At 45.7% G+C, this 15,417-nt stretch overlaps 1 protein-coding gene across 5 annotated transcripts in view; it reads right to left on the reverse strand.

Moving 5' to 3' along the window:
• Positions 1 to 418: 418 nt before the first annotated feature.
• ABCA8 (ATP binding cassette subfamily A member 8) overlaps positions 419 to 15,417 on the reverse strand; it is a 71,195-nt gene continuing 56,196 nt past the window's right edge. For 4 of the 5 annotated variants that reach the window (XM_015536194.2, XM_042966546.1, XM_042966547.1 and 1 more), the window contains 14 exons: positions 15,136 to 15,258; positions 14,233 to 14,298; positions 13,691 to 13,782; positions 11,921 to 12,041; positions 11,159 to 11,276; positions 10,386 to 10,477; positions 7,187 to 7,347; positions 5,916 to 5,991; positions 5,747 to 5,841; positions 4,974 to 5,093; positions 4,634 to 4,774; positions 2,815 to 2,894; positions 972 to 1,027; positions 419 to 840 (listed from right to left, as the gene is read on the reverse strand). In XM_015536194.2, coding sequence (XP_015391680.2) covers positions 742 to 840; positions 972 to 1,027; positions 2,815 to 2,894; positions 4,634 to 4,774; positions 4,974 to 5,093; positions 5,747 to 5,841; positions 5,916 to 5,991; positions 7,187 to 7,347; positions 10,386 to 10,477; positions 11,159 to 11,276; positions 11,921 to 12,041; positions 13,691 to 13,782; positions 14,233 to 14,298; positions 15,136 to 15,258 — 1,440 coding nt within the window. In that variant the 3' untranslated portion in view covers positions 419 to 741. Of the gene's footprint in view, positions 841 to 971; positions 1,028 to 2,814; positions 2,895 to 4,633; positions 4,775 to 4,973; positions 5,130 to 5,307; positions 5,842 to 5,915; positions 5,992 to 7,186; positions 7,348 to 10,385; positions 10,478 to 11,158; positions 11,277 to 11,920; positions 12,042 to 13,690; positions 13,783 to 14,232; positions 14,299 to 15,135; positions 15,259 to 15,417 lie in introns of those variants that run through there. The other variant, XR_006211184.1, reaches the window with a different exon arrangement.

Raw genomic sequence — 15,417 nt, forward strand, 5'->3', positions numbered from 1 at the left:
GTGAGATTTATTGTATATTTTCCACCAACTTGGTCATTTATCAACTTTCTTAGACCAGGCGGCAAATATCCACGAACGATCCGTGGCAAAACGGGCAACTCTGAAGCCTCGATTTTAAAATACAGTGAAAATGGGACTTCAATGGTTTACCAGGATTTAAAAAGTTCAGTAAACTCCTAATCACAAGTACGTGTGTATGCTACTCATAGCATTACCAGTGGATGTGTTTTCAAATATACTGGTATCAGATATTAGAACGAATGATGCCGTCATATTTTTAGCCACAAGAATATACAAAAAAAAAAAAATCTATTTCGAAAAGTATGACACCTTTAACATGGTCACTTAAATTCTTATTAAAATATCAGCTTCACAAAGTCTACGTGAGAGAGTATTTTAAGGTTTTGATAAACAAACAAACAGTTGAACCCAATGTGTTTATTGTACTCAGAAAATGAAACAGTCTCGTAAGAGTGAGTTTGCTTATTCAGTATTATGCAGAAATAGGGAATCAGGGCCACCTGCAGAGACACAGAGGCTGTGACCAGGAGGCGGGCTCAGCCATGTGCCTCTGTCCACGCGGTCACTGCAATTGCCCAGCGCTTGCTCCTTCTCTCCACCACAGGAAGAATCATGTTGTGTTTACAATATAGTTTCTAGAAATCTGACATTGAAGCTATAAAAATAAATGTCTCAAAAAAAACAACCGCAGGCTTGAAAGGAAATAGAGGTTTTGGTGCGTCAAGGGTCCTCCTGGGGGAGGAGCTTCCATCTAACTGAGGGGTCAAGTTCTTCGTCAAAGTCATCCAGCTCCTGCTCCTTGGAGAGCTCCAGGAACACCTGAGAGGGGCAAGAAATGAAGAGATGGGGAGGTCACACTGCCTCCCGCAGCTCCAAGCGAGCGCAAAGCACGGGCACAGCTTGTACACTTCTGTCCCACGGATGCAACAAAGTCCCTAAAACGGACGCACCTGCTCCAGGGTGGACTGCGAGAGGCTGTACTCCTCCAGGTCGAAGCTCTGTTTAACTGCAGAAGGATGGGTGCACATGAGGAGTTCATAGATACATATTTTAATGTTTACTTATTTTGGAGAGAAACAGAGAGACAGAGTGTGAGCAGGGGAGGGGCAGAGAGAGAGAGGGAGCCACAGAATCCAAAGCAGGCTCCAGGCTCTGAGCCGTCCACACAGAGCCCGATGCGGGGGTCATACTCATGAGCTGCGAGATCATGACCTGAGCTGAAGTTGATCGCTTAACCGACTGAGCGACCCAAGGCGCCCCAGGATTTCATATATTTTTATATCCGGACAGTTCAGCATCCAGTACAAACAACTTTTAAAAACTTGTTGAATAAAAAAGTTTCAATGACAATGTTCCTAGTTTAAGGATTGCATTCAGTTAAAAATATGCCAATGCTGGGGCGCCTGGGTGGCTCAGTCGGCTGAGCGTCCGACTTCAGCTCAGGTCACGATCTGGTGGCTCGTGGGTTCGGGCCCCGCGTCGGGCTCTGTGCCGACAGCTCGGAGCCTGGAGCCTGCTTCGGATTCTGTGTCTCCCTCTCTCTCTCCGCTCCTCCCCTGCTTGCACTCTCTCTCTCTCAAAAATAAACATTAAAAAAAAAAAATTAAAAATGAAACACACCAATGCGGGTCTGGGGAGAAAAGTGCTCACGCAATGCTCATTTAGCACAGTGTTCGCGATGTCTGTTTAATGGAGGAAACGGTGCTGCAAAGGCCTCCTTCCCTGTGTGTGATCCAAGGCTTTTGCACACTCAGCACAGGAAGAAGTGGAAGGAAGACACATTTGGCAAAGGGAAGCATCAGAAGATGATATGGAAAGATGTTTGAGGGTTTCTGGGGAGCAGATATCTTTTGTGGGCCTCTCTCTCCAGTGACAGCTTGCTCCTAATTGAGTTGAAAACCCTTGTCCTTAACCAAAATGGGACTAGTCCCAGCCCCGATGGGAGGGCAGTAGACTGGAAATAGGTCGCCAGCAGAACCTCCAGGCCAGTACTGGCCACAGTGTCGGTCCGGAAGGGACTGCACGAACACATGGTCCAGAGAGTTGGGGTCCTCAGCTCGGAGAATGGAAAGCGGGCACTGCCGTGACCATGAATGTTATCGGCAGGAGTAAAAAAAGTCTTCTCGAACCAGGAGCCTTAAATGTCTTCCCTAGGGAAGGTGGCAAGCCAGCAAAAAGATCACTGAGCCGTGACAATGGAAAGCGCATAGGGAGGGAGTTGCGGCTAGCACAGTTCAGAGAAGCAGAGCTAATGAGCTCTGATGGCAAGAAAAACATGGGGCAGTGAGCACAGACGCAGCGTGGTCACTTTTGAAGTGCAACAGACAAGGGAAGATTGTTCTAATGACCAGACAGGGGCCAGTTTCTTAGTACCCAGCCTAAGGCAATAAAATAAGATGCAAGTCCATATAAAAATTGAATTGTAAATATGCATGCGTCAATGTTCCCAAAGAAAGCATCCTCCTTGAATGCATACACAACTGAATTTTGACTTAGGTTGTTCCTGTGTGTGTGTGTGTGTGTGTGTGTGTGTGTGTAGACACACACACAGCACACACGAAAACCCCACCAAAGGTAAAATCACTCCCATTAACCCCCTGCCCCTCCTCCAACACCCAACACACACAGAATCTGTCCACCTCTTTGATCCCGTGCCCATAAAATTCAGCTGGAGATTTGAACTCTGAAAACGAACACCTTAGGTCACATTCCGTTCTTGTGCCGACGGATTCATCTAGGATCCGGAATTACCTGCTTTCCGGGGGATCTTATTTCAAAGTGTGTCGCTCTTACCCTTCTCTAACATGAAGAAAGCTCGTGCTAAAGGTCGAACATCTTCCACTGGCACTTTATAGACCATCACCGAAGAGAACCTGGGGGGAGAGGGGCGGGGCTGAGGCCGGTACCACCTGTGCAGGTGCCAGCTGGCTGCGACCCTCTCTCCGGTCGCTGTCCTCCTAAGAGTCAGTTTGGGCCAGCGAAATGCCCAGGCTGAGGCCGTCCACAAGGACAACTGGGAGGCAGGAGGGGATCGTGCCCTTGGCTTCTGAGATAAGAGGTGCAGTGCAGGTAAAACGTGGACATGTGCCAGAGTCACCTGTCACCTTATCTTTTCAGCTGAACACTGGCTCCTCAAACATCACCTTCCAGCCAGGGACTGACGCCTGGTAGTTGCTTGACGTCACCCAATTCACGTGGGGACTCTGGGTCTTTTCTCCAGAGAACTCATCTCTCTCTGACCTTGCCCTATGCTCTCCTAATTTGGGATAATATAATTGAATCCTGAATATAAAACTGAAAATATAACTGAAATTGAATTGAATCGCATTTTTTAAAAATAATTTGTTTCTCAGATGAACACTTGTCTTTTTACCATTTGAAAATCAGGAGGATTTAGATTTCATTTTGTTAAGATACTATTTGCGCGGGGCACCTGGGTGGCTCAGTCGGTTGAGCGTCCAACCTCGGCTCAGGGCATGATCTCATGGTTCGTGGGTTCGAGCCCCGCGTGGGGCTCTGTGCTGACAGCTCGGAGCCTGGAGCCTGCTTCGGATTCTGTGTCTCCCTCTGTCTCTCTCTCTCTCAAAATAAATAAACATTTAAACATTTTAAAAAGGATGCTATTAGCTCGCTTTATGGGGCAACCGTTCTCATCTATTCTCATTCCTTGTGACCTCATGACCTATTTCTATTCAGTCGTGGGCTGCACACAAGGTACAGCATTGCTGTGATACTTATACTCCACTGTAGAAATAGTATTTTCCCACCGTATTGTTGTGACTTATCACCCTTTCCTGTTTTCTCCCCCAACTCCTAAATCATCTGTCTTCTGTCATCAAGTCTAGCTGATAAAAATGGCCCTAAAATTAATCTCTTGATTTTTACTGTATTATGCTCCTGAGAACTGTGCCATTACTAGACTGTTTATAAAATAGATTTGAAGTGAAATAATTAGGTTTATATTCTTGTGCCACTTGTTAGCTGTCATGTGACCTCCCTTATCAGTTTCCTATTCTTTTTTTTTTAATGTGCATTTATTTTTGAAAGACAGAGAGACAGAGAGAGAGAGAGAGAGAGAGAGAGAGAAAGCAGGGGAGGGGCAGAGACAGAGGGAGACACAGAATCCGAAGCAGGCTCCAGGCTCCGAGCTGTCAGCGCAAAACCCGACATGGGGCTCGAACCCATGGATGGTGAGATCACGAGCCGAGTCGAAGTCGGATGCTTAACCCTGAGCCACCCAGGCGCCCCTCAGTTTCCTATTCTTAAAGGTAACAATCAGTTCCACTCATTAAGGTCCTTGTAGTGGCCAGACTCTCACATGCTCTTTTGAAACCATCCCAGGAAAAATGGAAAAACGGTGTCTTCCTTGGCAAGTCTCGGGGAGGATGAAGTAGAATAATGCAAGATGAGGACAGTACCGGGCACTTAGCACTTAGTCCCTCTGATTTTACACCAGCTCTTCTCTTCTCCAATTTAGGTTCTTGGGTGTCCAGCAAATAACTTCTTTGAGGTTTCCTTTGGGGCTCACCGTGGACTCCGAGGGCCATGCATCAATGAAACCGGCAAGGAAAAGCTTGGTATCAGATCAAAACCAGCAAGCACCCAGCTTTACCTTTCCTGCCGAGCAGCCTGGGGGAAAACCCTCAGGATTTCGCGGTGGAGGCTTTCCCTTTGCTCGAGGGCCTTCACTTTCATCTCCAGCAGGTAATTCTTGCCAAATTTGCTCTTCAGGTGTTGGATGGAACCGATACACCTGGAGGTGGGAGGAGGATGTGGTCGTAAGAGACAGGGGAACGGGACAGGAAACACCACGCTTGAGACCCTTGGTGTCTAAAGGACCTCACTGGTGGACCCAGATGCAGTAGCTACAGCCGCGCGGAGACCTCCCTCTGTCCACAGACTCCTCCGGCCGTGCACCTGGGCGCCCAGCGCGGGGGTGGACGGGCACCCACCTCAGCCTTCCGGACACCATGATGGCCACGCGGTCACACACGGCCTCCGCCTCTGCCATGTAGTGGGTCGTCAGGAGGGCGCCTCTCTCCGTGTTCTTAAAGGTGGCCCGGATTGCCTGCCTGAATCGTCAAAGGACCATGTGCAATTGCGAAAGGCTTCTCGTTAATCGTAAGTGGGCAGAGAGAAGAATTTGTAACTGGCACGAAGGTTGAGTCATTTGCAAAAAGAGCTTAAGCAAGGGAGGGACCCGTATGGGGGGTGGGGGGAGGGAGGCAGGGGGGAGGAGGGGGAGGGGGGGAGCCAGGCGTTGGAAAAGGAGCGGGCACAGAATACCGTGTCGATCACGAGGTGGCACTGAAAGAGAAATGCTGAGCAGGAGACTGGTTACGAAAAGGCTGCGCGAAGGAGCAGGGAGAATCCAGCAACAGAGGTGTCACAGCCTCGTAGGAGAAAATGCATTCCTAAGAAATATACAAGGTGACACGGAGGACCCGATCCCACCTCGGCAACCTAATACTGGGCCCTCGCTCTAAAACACCAGCCTGGCGTGGTTATCACCGCGGCGATCAACGATGCCTACTCTTTCTTCAGTGATGGACTATCATCGGGGAGAGGTTTCCTTTTTGGTTTGCCAAATATCGGTGGCCCTAACGATCCTGAGAGGTGTCTCCTTTAAGAGACAGTTTAAGGGGCCATTCTTACAGCAGGAAAGCAATTCACAGATTTCCTACGGGGCAGTGGAGCTGGCCCCGACGGGGTCGTGCCCCCTCACCACATGTGCTGCTGCCCCTCGGGGTCCATCCCCGTGGACGGCTCGTCCAGAAGCACCACCGATGGGTTTCCCAGGATGCTCAGCGCAAAGCACAGCTGGAACGAGAGGAACAGCGTGTCTGGGGCCGACATGTGGGGTGTGCAGAGGAACGCTGAGCCCCCCCTCTTACCTTCCTCTTTATTCCCTCGGATAAGGTCCTCACGGGCAGCTTCAGCTGGTCCTGAAGCTTGAGTGCATCCACCAGCCTGAAGGAGGGAAACACGATGGGGCATCACAGTGAGGAAGTTGGAAGGAGGGCAGACCCGCAGCCCAAGGATGCAGAGCGGAGCTCAGAAATGCGGTTCTGAAAATAGACGCCAGGTGATCTTTTCTTTTTTTTTTAATTTTTAAAAAGTATTTTTATTTATTTTTGAGAAAGAGAGAGAGAGAGAGGCCCAGAGTGTGAGCAGGGGGAGAGGCAGAGAGAGAGAGGGAGACACAGAATGTGAAGCAGGCTCCAGGCTCTGAGCCATCAGCACAGAGCCCGACGTGGGGCTCGAACTCACAGACCGCGAGATCATGACCTGAGCTGAAGTCAGATGCCCAACCGACTGAGCCACTCAGGCGGCCCTACATGCCAGGCAATTTTAAACTGGTTGGTCTGATCCCCTCAGAGAGATAGTTTTCTCTTTTAAAAGAATAGAAGCACATTTCATGATTTCTAAATAGTTGTGCCAAAATAAATACTTTATACTGAATTGTACTTACAGTTTGCTTTTAAAAAATATTTATTAAAAAAAATTTTTTTAATGTTTATCTACTTTTGAGAGAGACAGAGACAGAATGCAAGTGGGTTGGGGCAGAGAGAGAGGGAGGCACAGAATCTGAAGCAGGGTCCTGGCTCTTAGCTGTCAGCACAGAGCCTGATGCGGGGCTCGAACCCTCGAGCTGGGAGATCATTACCTGAGCTGAAGTCGGACGCTCAACCAACTGAGCCACCCAGGCGCCCCCAAAAAATGTTTATTTATTTTTGAGAGAGAGAGAGAGAGAGAGAGAGAGAGAGAAGCCTAAGCAGGATCCGTGCTGTCAGCAGAGTCTGATACAGGGCTCAAACTCACGAACCGTGAGATCATGATCTGAGCCGAAGTTGGGCGCTTAACTGAGGCAGGTGCCCTATGCTTAATTTTAGTATTTTTGGTAACTTTCACTGATGGTTACTTTTTAATTTTCATATTCAGTATGAGAGGAAAATGAACACTTTGAAATACAGGAAACGGGTTTCTAGTGGGGAATCTACCCAGTGTGGTCTGGGTCAGGGGTTGATCGCTCGCTCTCCCTCTCGCTCTCCCTCTCTCTCTCTTCCTCTCGAGAGAGGAGTCTTCTGTCCAGAATGACAGTGAAGCTCGTCACTCCCAACTGTCCCGCACCCTCAGGCATAGAACACCTGTGGCTCCCGCCTACCTTGTGATGGTGACTGCCGCATCGGCTTTCCTGAGCCCTTTCACGGCAGCGAACACCTCCAAGTGCTCCTTCGTGGTCAGGTTGGGCCACAGCACGTTCTCCTGAGGACAGTACCCTAGGAAACCCAGGGAGTCCTCTTCACGGCTCCCTTTTAGTAGTACCTGCAGAGGAAAGTTCACGCTCAGAGCCTGCCCTCTGGGTTTGTTTGCTTCCCCTGCATATTTCAATGGCATCTTTCTCCTTACAAACCTAGAAAAACTAGAGACTCTCTAAGTCCTAATCGGGTTGACCAACCTGTCCTCAGTCTGCATTGGAGAAAGGTCGTCAGAGAGCAAGCCCATGAAAACAAGTGAGTGCCCCACCTAACCGAAGCCGAAAAATCAAAAATCTCACCAACGGGACCGTCTTGCCATCGTGGCCAACAGTTGATATACAATTTCCTCATCGCAGTCAGGAAGAAAGTATATGAATTGGTGAATTTAATTACTCACTATTGGATCCGTGATCCAATGTTTTTTGAGAGCCACCCATGTAACAGCCAGCACCCCTCTTATTTTGGGGGTTTTCCTGCTACCAAGTGAATCGGGCAATAAAGAACTAGAAAAATGAATGGATGGAATACAGGCAGCTCGTAAGGTACCGTAGTGGGAGCAGTCCGGAAGCTGGGTTGGGGAATACCAGCGGAGATAAGTAGGTAGGGTCATCAGAGAAAGCCTGTTTGCTGAGGGGCCATTGTGGGGGGGAGAGCAAGAGGGCACCTGCCATGGAAAAGCCCAGAGGAAAGGAATCTGGAGCAGAGGAAAGAGCCAGAGCAAAGCCCTGCGTCATAATGAAGCTTGATATGTTCTTCGACCCTAGACAAAGCTGGGGGCCTGGGGCCGAGTGAGAAAGGAAAGAAAGGCGAATGGAGAAGGAACATGATAATCGGTCCCTGCAGCTGCCAGCAGGTGGGGGGTCCGGGGTGGGGGTGGGGGGGTCCTTCAGCCTTAGTGCAGTAAGAGGTTGTTGAAAATATTTAAGTAGGACAATGACATTGTTTATAAAGATCACACTGGCTGATCTGATGACAGCTAATTTCATGACACCCAAATAGCTGACTTTGTAACTCAGATCTTACTTTAAAAAAAAATGCTTAGTATGTTTTATTCTCAGGATTTTTATTTTATTATACTTTTTAAAGTTTATTTATTTATTTATTTGGAGAACGCGGGAGAGCGAGAGCAGGGAAGGGGCAGAGAGAGAGGGAGAAAGAATCCCAGGCAGGCTCCGCACCGTCAGCACAGAGCCTGATGCGGGGCTCAAACCCATGAACCGCGAGATCATGACCCGAGCTGAAATCAAGAGTCGGATGCTTAACCGACTGAGCCACCCAGGCACCCCTATCCTTTTTAAGTAATCTCTACACCCAACGTGGGGCTCGAACTCACAACCTGAGATCAGGAGTTGCACGCTCTACCGACTGAGCCAGCCAGGTGCCCCAGAACGTACCTACCTTTGAAAATATTTCATCGCCATGTATCTATGAACAGTTACTTCCTCCTTTTGTACTCATGTGTGATGAGAAATAAAATAATGATTTAGGGTCCAGGTGGTGACTGAATTGAAGCGTGGTCTCAACTGAAGGAGTCCAGTTAGAGTTGACCAAGCCACCAACCTCCCTGAGTGGCCCCCTTCACAGACACCTGCTCTCAGCTCGGCTTCGGAGGGATTGTGGATATGTTTTCTCTTCCGTCTTTAGTGGGTTGTCAATCACTTTACAGGAGGTCTTTTCCCTCCAGGCTGACCACCAACCCCTTTCCCACGGTGCAATCCCCTAGACCTCTGCGTTATATTCTGTTCTCCACAACCCTGGACATACTTTCCAAAGGAGCGAGCTCTTAAAGTTTTCTTTTTTTCTGCCAAGGAGTTTGGGGGGAAATGTTTTCTCTATACGTCATGTTGTCTCTCTCTTTGATAAATCTGAGCCCCTTTGTTTTTTCAGACCACTTTATGCGGTTCAATTGCATGTACGATTCAAGTTGACTTCATATCCCTCAACTTTGAGCCATTCCTTACAAATACTCCCAAGAAATAGTGGATCTGTACAAAAATACACGTTCCAGTGTCCAAGCACGTTGTGCAGGACAATGAATATAATTACTTAATAAAGGTGTTTTTTTTTCAACATTTTAATTCGATGTTAAAGCATTACATGCAGGGAAAACAATTGTTCATTGAATGTGCAAATCCTGTATGTCTACTATATTTCAATTTAAAAAAGTCTAAAACAGGGGCACCTCGGATGGCCCAGCCGGTTGGACATCTGACTTGGGCTAAGGTCATGATCTCGTGGTTTGTGGGTTCAAGCCCCACATCGGGCTCACTGCTGTCAGCGCAGAGCCCTCTTGGGATCCTCTGTCCCCCTCTCTCTGCCCCTCCCCTGCTCGTGCTCTCTCAAAAATAAATAAAACATGAAAAATAAATACATAAAAATTTTAAAACTCTAAAACAAAAAAGTAATGCGTTACACTGCACTCGCTGTTAGTAAATGGAAGCAAATAGTTTGTCAAGAAAAACAAAGTGCAAATGCGTGTGTTTTATGATATTGTAAATAAGACTTGTACGGATTCTGATATTGATTTCTGATCGGATACTGAACATTCCCTCTAAATGTCTCTGAAGGCATAAGTAATTGCTCCCTGGCAGCGATTAATTTTTCTGTGTATGAACACATTAATTTGTGAATGTATTATTCTGCTAGTTTACTTCAATCATCTAATGATTAAATGATATTTGCTGTTTACAAAGTTTTAACATCTTATAAATTAAAAAAAATTAATGTTTATTTATTTTTGGGAGAGAGAGACAGAAGGCAAGCAGGGGGAGGGCAGATAGAGAGGGAGACACAGAATCTACAGCAGGCTCTAGGCTCTGAGCTGTCAGCACAGAGCGTGATGCGGGGCTCGAACTCACGAGATCGTGACCCGAGCCGAAGTTGGATACTTAATCGAGCCACCCACGTGCCCCAACATCTTATAAATTTATTAGCATAATTATATTATAACATATTATAATTATATAAAACATAATACATTATAATTATATGTGGTATATAACCATATGTTATAATTATATTAAAATATGATACATTAAAATATATCATAATTATAACTATAATATGTATTAAAATTAATGTAAATTATTAGCCTAATTCACTTACCTGTCCAGCAGTTGGTTTTGTGTCTCCAGTTATCACCTTAATGGATGTACTTTTACCAGCTCCATTGTGTCCTAATAATCCTAAAACCTCACCTGAAAAAAAATGGTTACACTTAATATTGACTTTCTCTCTCAAAATAAACAAATAAACAAAAAAATTAAAAAAAAATGTAACAGAGTCTGAAGTCTTGCTATGTGACAAGTATCGTGCTATGTGCTTTATACACAGTATCTCATGTACTTGTCAACCCTGAGAAGTTACCATAATCCCTTCTTACGTATCTGGGGCCGGCTCTCAGAGATTAGGTTAGCTGCCCACGGTCACACCGATAGGAAGGGGTAAAGCCACTCTTGGAAACCAGTGTATCATACTCTTGTCTCCTGCAACCCTAAGCACTCCATGACAATGACACAAAATGAGGTCATCTGACAGCTGCTGGTCAAATCTTCTGACTGGATGGGTACAACCCCAGTTAGTTCTCTTGTGAAGAAGAACACTAGGAAATCAATCATGTTCGTTACATAGAAATGTCACAGCTCCAGTGGTTCATTTTAATAGACTGCTCATGGTTTCCATGTAGATGTGACTGTGCCCCATCCGTGGGGTGAGTTAATTAATTTCACTTAGAAATGGAACAGGTCAAAGGAGCTGTCACAGTCACCTGTTGATGAGTCTGTGTGTGAAACCAAGAGATGATGCATCAGATTCTCATCAGGAACCATAAAGCTAATGAGGGCCCCAAGCCAACAGGGGATGAGCCATTGGGGGCAAACCTTTTCTAACACAGAAAGAGACATTTCTCGTGGCGATTTTCTTCTTCCTCTTGGAAAAGCAGTGCTTCCTCTTCTCTGCATACTCCTTGCGTAGACAGCTGGCAATAATGACCGGTCTCTGTAAATAACAAATAAATCACATCAGACCTTAATTCTCTCCGTTAACTTTGAAGAAACTCTGTCTTCCCACTGGGTTGGTGTCTTCCCACTGGGTTGGTTGGCACAAGCCACGCATCACAGAAGACCTTCTCCTAGGTGACATGTTTACTGGCCATTCTCCAATCCTAGTCTTTATTTTCAGTCACGTTAACCCCTGACAAAGGCAGTTACTCAGCAGCACGTTATTTTGTGCAGAACAGGAGCAAAGAAACTTGGAGAAGTACTGTGTTGTCCTTAAGCATCCAAAACAACAAGCTGTGGACCAGACTTTGCCTTGAAGTCCGCACCGTGCACTTTCTCCAAGAAGCAGTGTCACCCTATCGCTTTATTCCGGTTCTAAAGTTCACTAGGTCTTTCTTGGCTTTTGCAATTTTCATTGTTCTCTACTGGTTCTTTAAACCGTGAATGACAAACTGAGGTGACATGACTCTTAATCTGCTTCTTTAGATGTAATCACATGACCACTTCCTAAACTGGAGTTGTGGTCTTTGCCTGTATGTATTAGAGAAACTCAAAATTCTGTGAGCATTAGACTCGTAGCCTGACCACTTTGACCGACAAATGTTTGTGGTTTCGATGGAATCATTACCACGTATGTTTTACCTCATCAAAGTTCGTGGAATTCAAGGCATCTGCTGTTCTCACTCTTTCCATTTGGACATCTTCATCCTCCCCTTCTGGATCTTCTGGATTTTGATACGCGTTGTTGCTTCTTGGAGAAATTCTAGAGTCGAAAGCCACCCATTAATCACTGATTGGCAGCTTCATTCTTGTATTCGGAATACTGCATTCTTTAAACCTGATGCTTTGAGTAGTAGGCTGGGTACTTAATAAATTGTCACACTCTCCTTTTAGTACCATGACTCCTCCGCCCTTCCTCACCTTATTCCTGTCCATGGTACTGCTATATTTAGTGACCATTGCTTCTCACGTATCTTTCGCTCTACTTACCTATGGGACGTTATTTTTTCATTATCGCTGGGCAACTTAGTATCTATTGTCTAACATAGGACTTTAGTATCCTAGTTTAGTGATGCAATTTTTCTAGAAACCCTATCTTTACCACCACCTCCATGTTGGCATTATTGCATTTCCATGAGGAGAATGAGTTGACATATTTGGAGTCAGGATGGTCTCAGAAAATACAAGTTAGATGCTTGGTCTCCTACTGAGCCTGGCCATTTCTTGGGAATATGTGCCAGATTCACTTTCTCCTCTATTTTAAGTCTGGTCCTTCATAGCTAGCCAGCTAGCTAGCTAGTTATGTCATTTTAGTCTCTCTTACCTCTGCCCTAATCCCACATACCGATCTTAGATTTCTTTTTTTTTTTTAAGTATGTTTATTTATTATTTATTTTGAGAGAGAGCATGAGCGGGGGAGGGGCAGAGAGAGAGGGAGAGACAGAATCCCAAGCAGGCTCCATGTTATCTGTGCAGAGCCCGACTCGGGGCTCGAACTCATGAGCCATGAGATCGTGACCTGAGCCAAAGCAAAGTGGGATGCTTAACCGACAGGGCCACCCAGGCGCCTCGACCTTAGATTTCCTAAAGGTCATCTTTTACCTTGTGAGTCACCCACTCAACTGTCTGTCATAGTTAAAGATGAAACCAATGTGGCATGGAAGACAGGGAATAAGATGCTTATGGACGTGTCCTTGTATGCCACAAAAAGACAATCTCAGCTTCTAAGTCCCATTATGACCGGACCAGTCTGCGATCGACCAGCTGGGCTTCTCGGCACCACAGGAAAGGAGCATAATTATTGTGGTCTTTGGCTTATTCATCATTCTAGTCTTCCTCCCTAGACTGGTAGCATTCCTTCAACTACCAATCTATTTAAACTGATTGTTGTTTAAACTGAACCAGCCACCCGAGCCTGGGTGGCTCGGGTGGTTAAGCACCTGGCTTCTGATTTCAGTTCGGGTCATGATCTCGCTGGTTCATGAGTTTGAATCCTGCATCAAGCTCTGTGCTGACAGTGCAGATCCTACTTGGGGTTCTCTCTCCCTCTCACCCTCTGCCTCTCCCCTGCTCGTTGTCTCTGTCTCTCTGTCTCTCTCTCTTAAAATAAAGAAATAAACATTAAAAAGCAAACAAAAAAACCTGAACTAGCAGCAGATAACTTTTCCCACCCTCTCACTTCACATCATGTCAGACAGAGCCCTTAACAGTGAGTGTTTCAGATCTCTTTTCCTCCTCTACTTATAATCCTCTGATTTAGGTACTCTGATCTCTATATTTTGTCTTGGCATATAGCTGCGACCCCAGCCTGTTCCAGGACTTGGCAGTTCTTTGCTAAATCGTTACTTTATGCATGAAAAAAATTAACCACTGATAACTGAAATGAAAGAATCCAATTTGATTTCTCCCAACCTAAAGAAAGGATCTTTCCTCATTGATGTCTTTCCGAACTTCCATTCCAGACACCGAAGAATAAAAAGGAAGATGATAAAATGAAGGAAAGGCTAGGAATAAAGAGAGAGATGCATGGTTAGAAGCACTCAAAGAGAAATGTTTCACATCAGAAATGAACTAGGAATGGTCGGACTTCTCCAAAGGTATGGTTGGAAAAACCATTTCAAATTTCCAATAATCTATCTGTCAAATCGTGCCACTATCAAGTTCGTTTTCAATCTTGCTTATGGAAACATTAGAAGCAAATACAATTAGGTAATACCATTACTTTAGGTCATTTCGTCTAAATACTGGCATAGTGTTTTCAAAATTTGGGAAGCATATTATCTAATCAGTGAATCTTTATAGAAAAATGTGTTCCATATTTTACTAATATTTTATCTCCATGGGCTACACATACCCATATATCTACCTTAATAAAAAGCTTCACCCTGTATACAGGGATTAAAATGGTTCGTATAGGAAAAGACAACAGTTTTGAAAGACAGGTGTGTTCTTACAATTAAGAATACCAGAAATGGCTCTGCCCTTGTTGGTTCTTGAGTCCAAAGAGAAGACTCGACTTGCTGCAAAAGGAAAAACAATGGTTACATAGGAAGGTTTTTGGTTTTGTGCATTTTTATCCATATAAACGTGAATTGGCCCACTGAACAGCCCTACTGGTATGTCCCCTGATTTCGCCATGAGTATTGGGTAGGTGTCCATTCCGAAATGTGTATCAAAGGGCTGTATTCCTTCCTCCCAAGGTCTAAGAGGCACTGTGTTTTTATTTGAAGCAATAGGATTTAGCAAGTACTCACCACCTGGTGAGAGGAACTTGGGCATGCGTTAGCCTCTCCAAGGAAGGAGAGAGAAACAGGGTTTATCCTTATCCCGCAGAGCTTCGCACACCTTCCTGTGCCCGTTGATCCTTCATAAGCCCCTCCCCTCCCTTCCCTTCCCTTCCCCTCCCCTTCCCTCCCCTCCCCTCCCATTCTCTTCCCTTCCCTTTCCCCATCTTCATGCATGCACTGTATCTTTCTTCCTTTTGTAGAAGTCGATTAGCTAGAAGAAAAGGATTTTATTCCTATGGAGTGCCTCTCGAGAATCGCAAGATCCCAAAGATCGGGGGTATTTCATTTGCCTTCTTCTAAAGCTGAGCATGCCTACGAGCATGTAAAGACTGCTCTGTTTCCCACCACCTGTTACCCCCCCCTCCCCATGCACGGACCGGGGGCAGGTTTTCTAATGCAGTTCAGCTGGAGCACACGGGCCTATCTGGGAGGAATTCAGCTGGTATCCATGCGGTAGAAATATTTCAATGTCATGTATACTCAACATGATGTAGAACCCCAACCCCCAGCATAGCATTCACAATTGGCCAAGAGTTCTAGGACACTGGGGCAGATGGTGGCACTACTTACATAAAGAAACAAGAACATGCAGCCAATTAAGGTGGCTTGTGGTATTAAAAAGGTGATGTAATACAGCACACCATATCCAAAGTAATCCAATAGCATAAATAAAAACAAAGAGAAGGTGGAGATCTAAAGAAGATAACAGACACGCATGTTAACACTTCGAATTTCAACATATATTCCAAACTGAGATGGCTCATCTTGAAGATAACCCTAATTTCAGCCCCAGCTTCAGAAACCCAACTGAAATCAGCATTATTGCTACTGACCTGTTCTCTTAGTGACTTA

Source organism: Panthera tigris, chromosome E1 (assembly GCF_018350195.1).
Source record: "Panthera tigris isolate Pti1 chromosome E1, P.tigris_Pti1_mat1.1, whole genome shotgun sequence".
Classification (NCBI taxonomy): domain Eukaryota; kingdom Metazoa; phylum Chordata; class Mammalia; order Carnivora; family Felidae; genus Panthera; species Panthera tigris.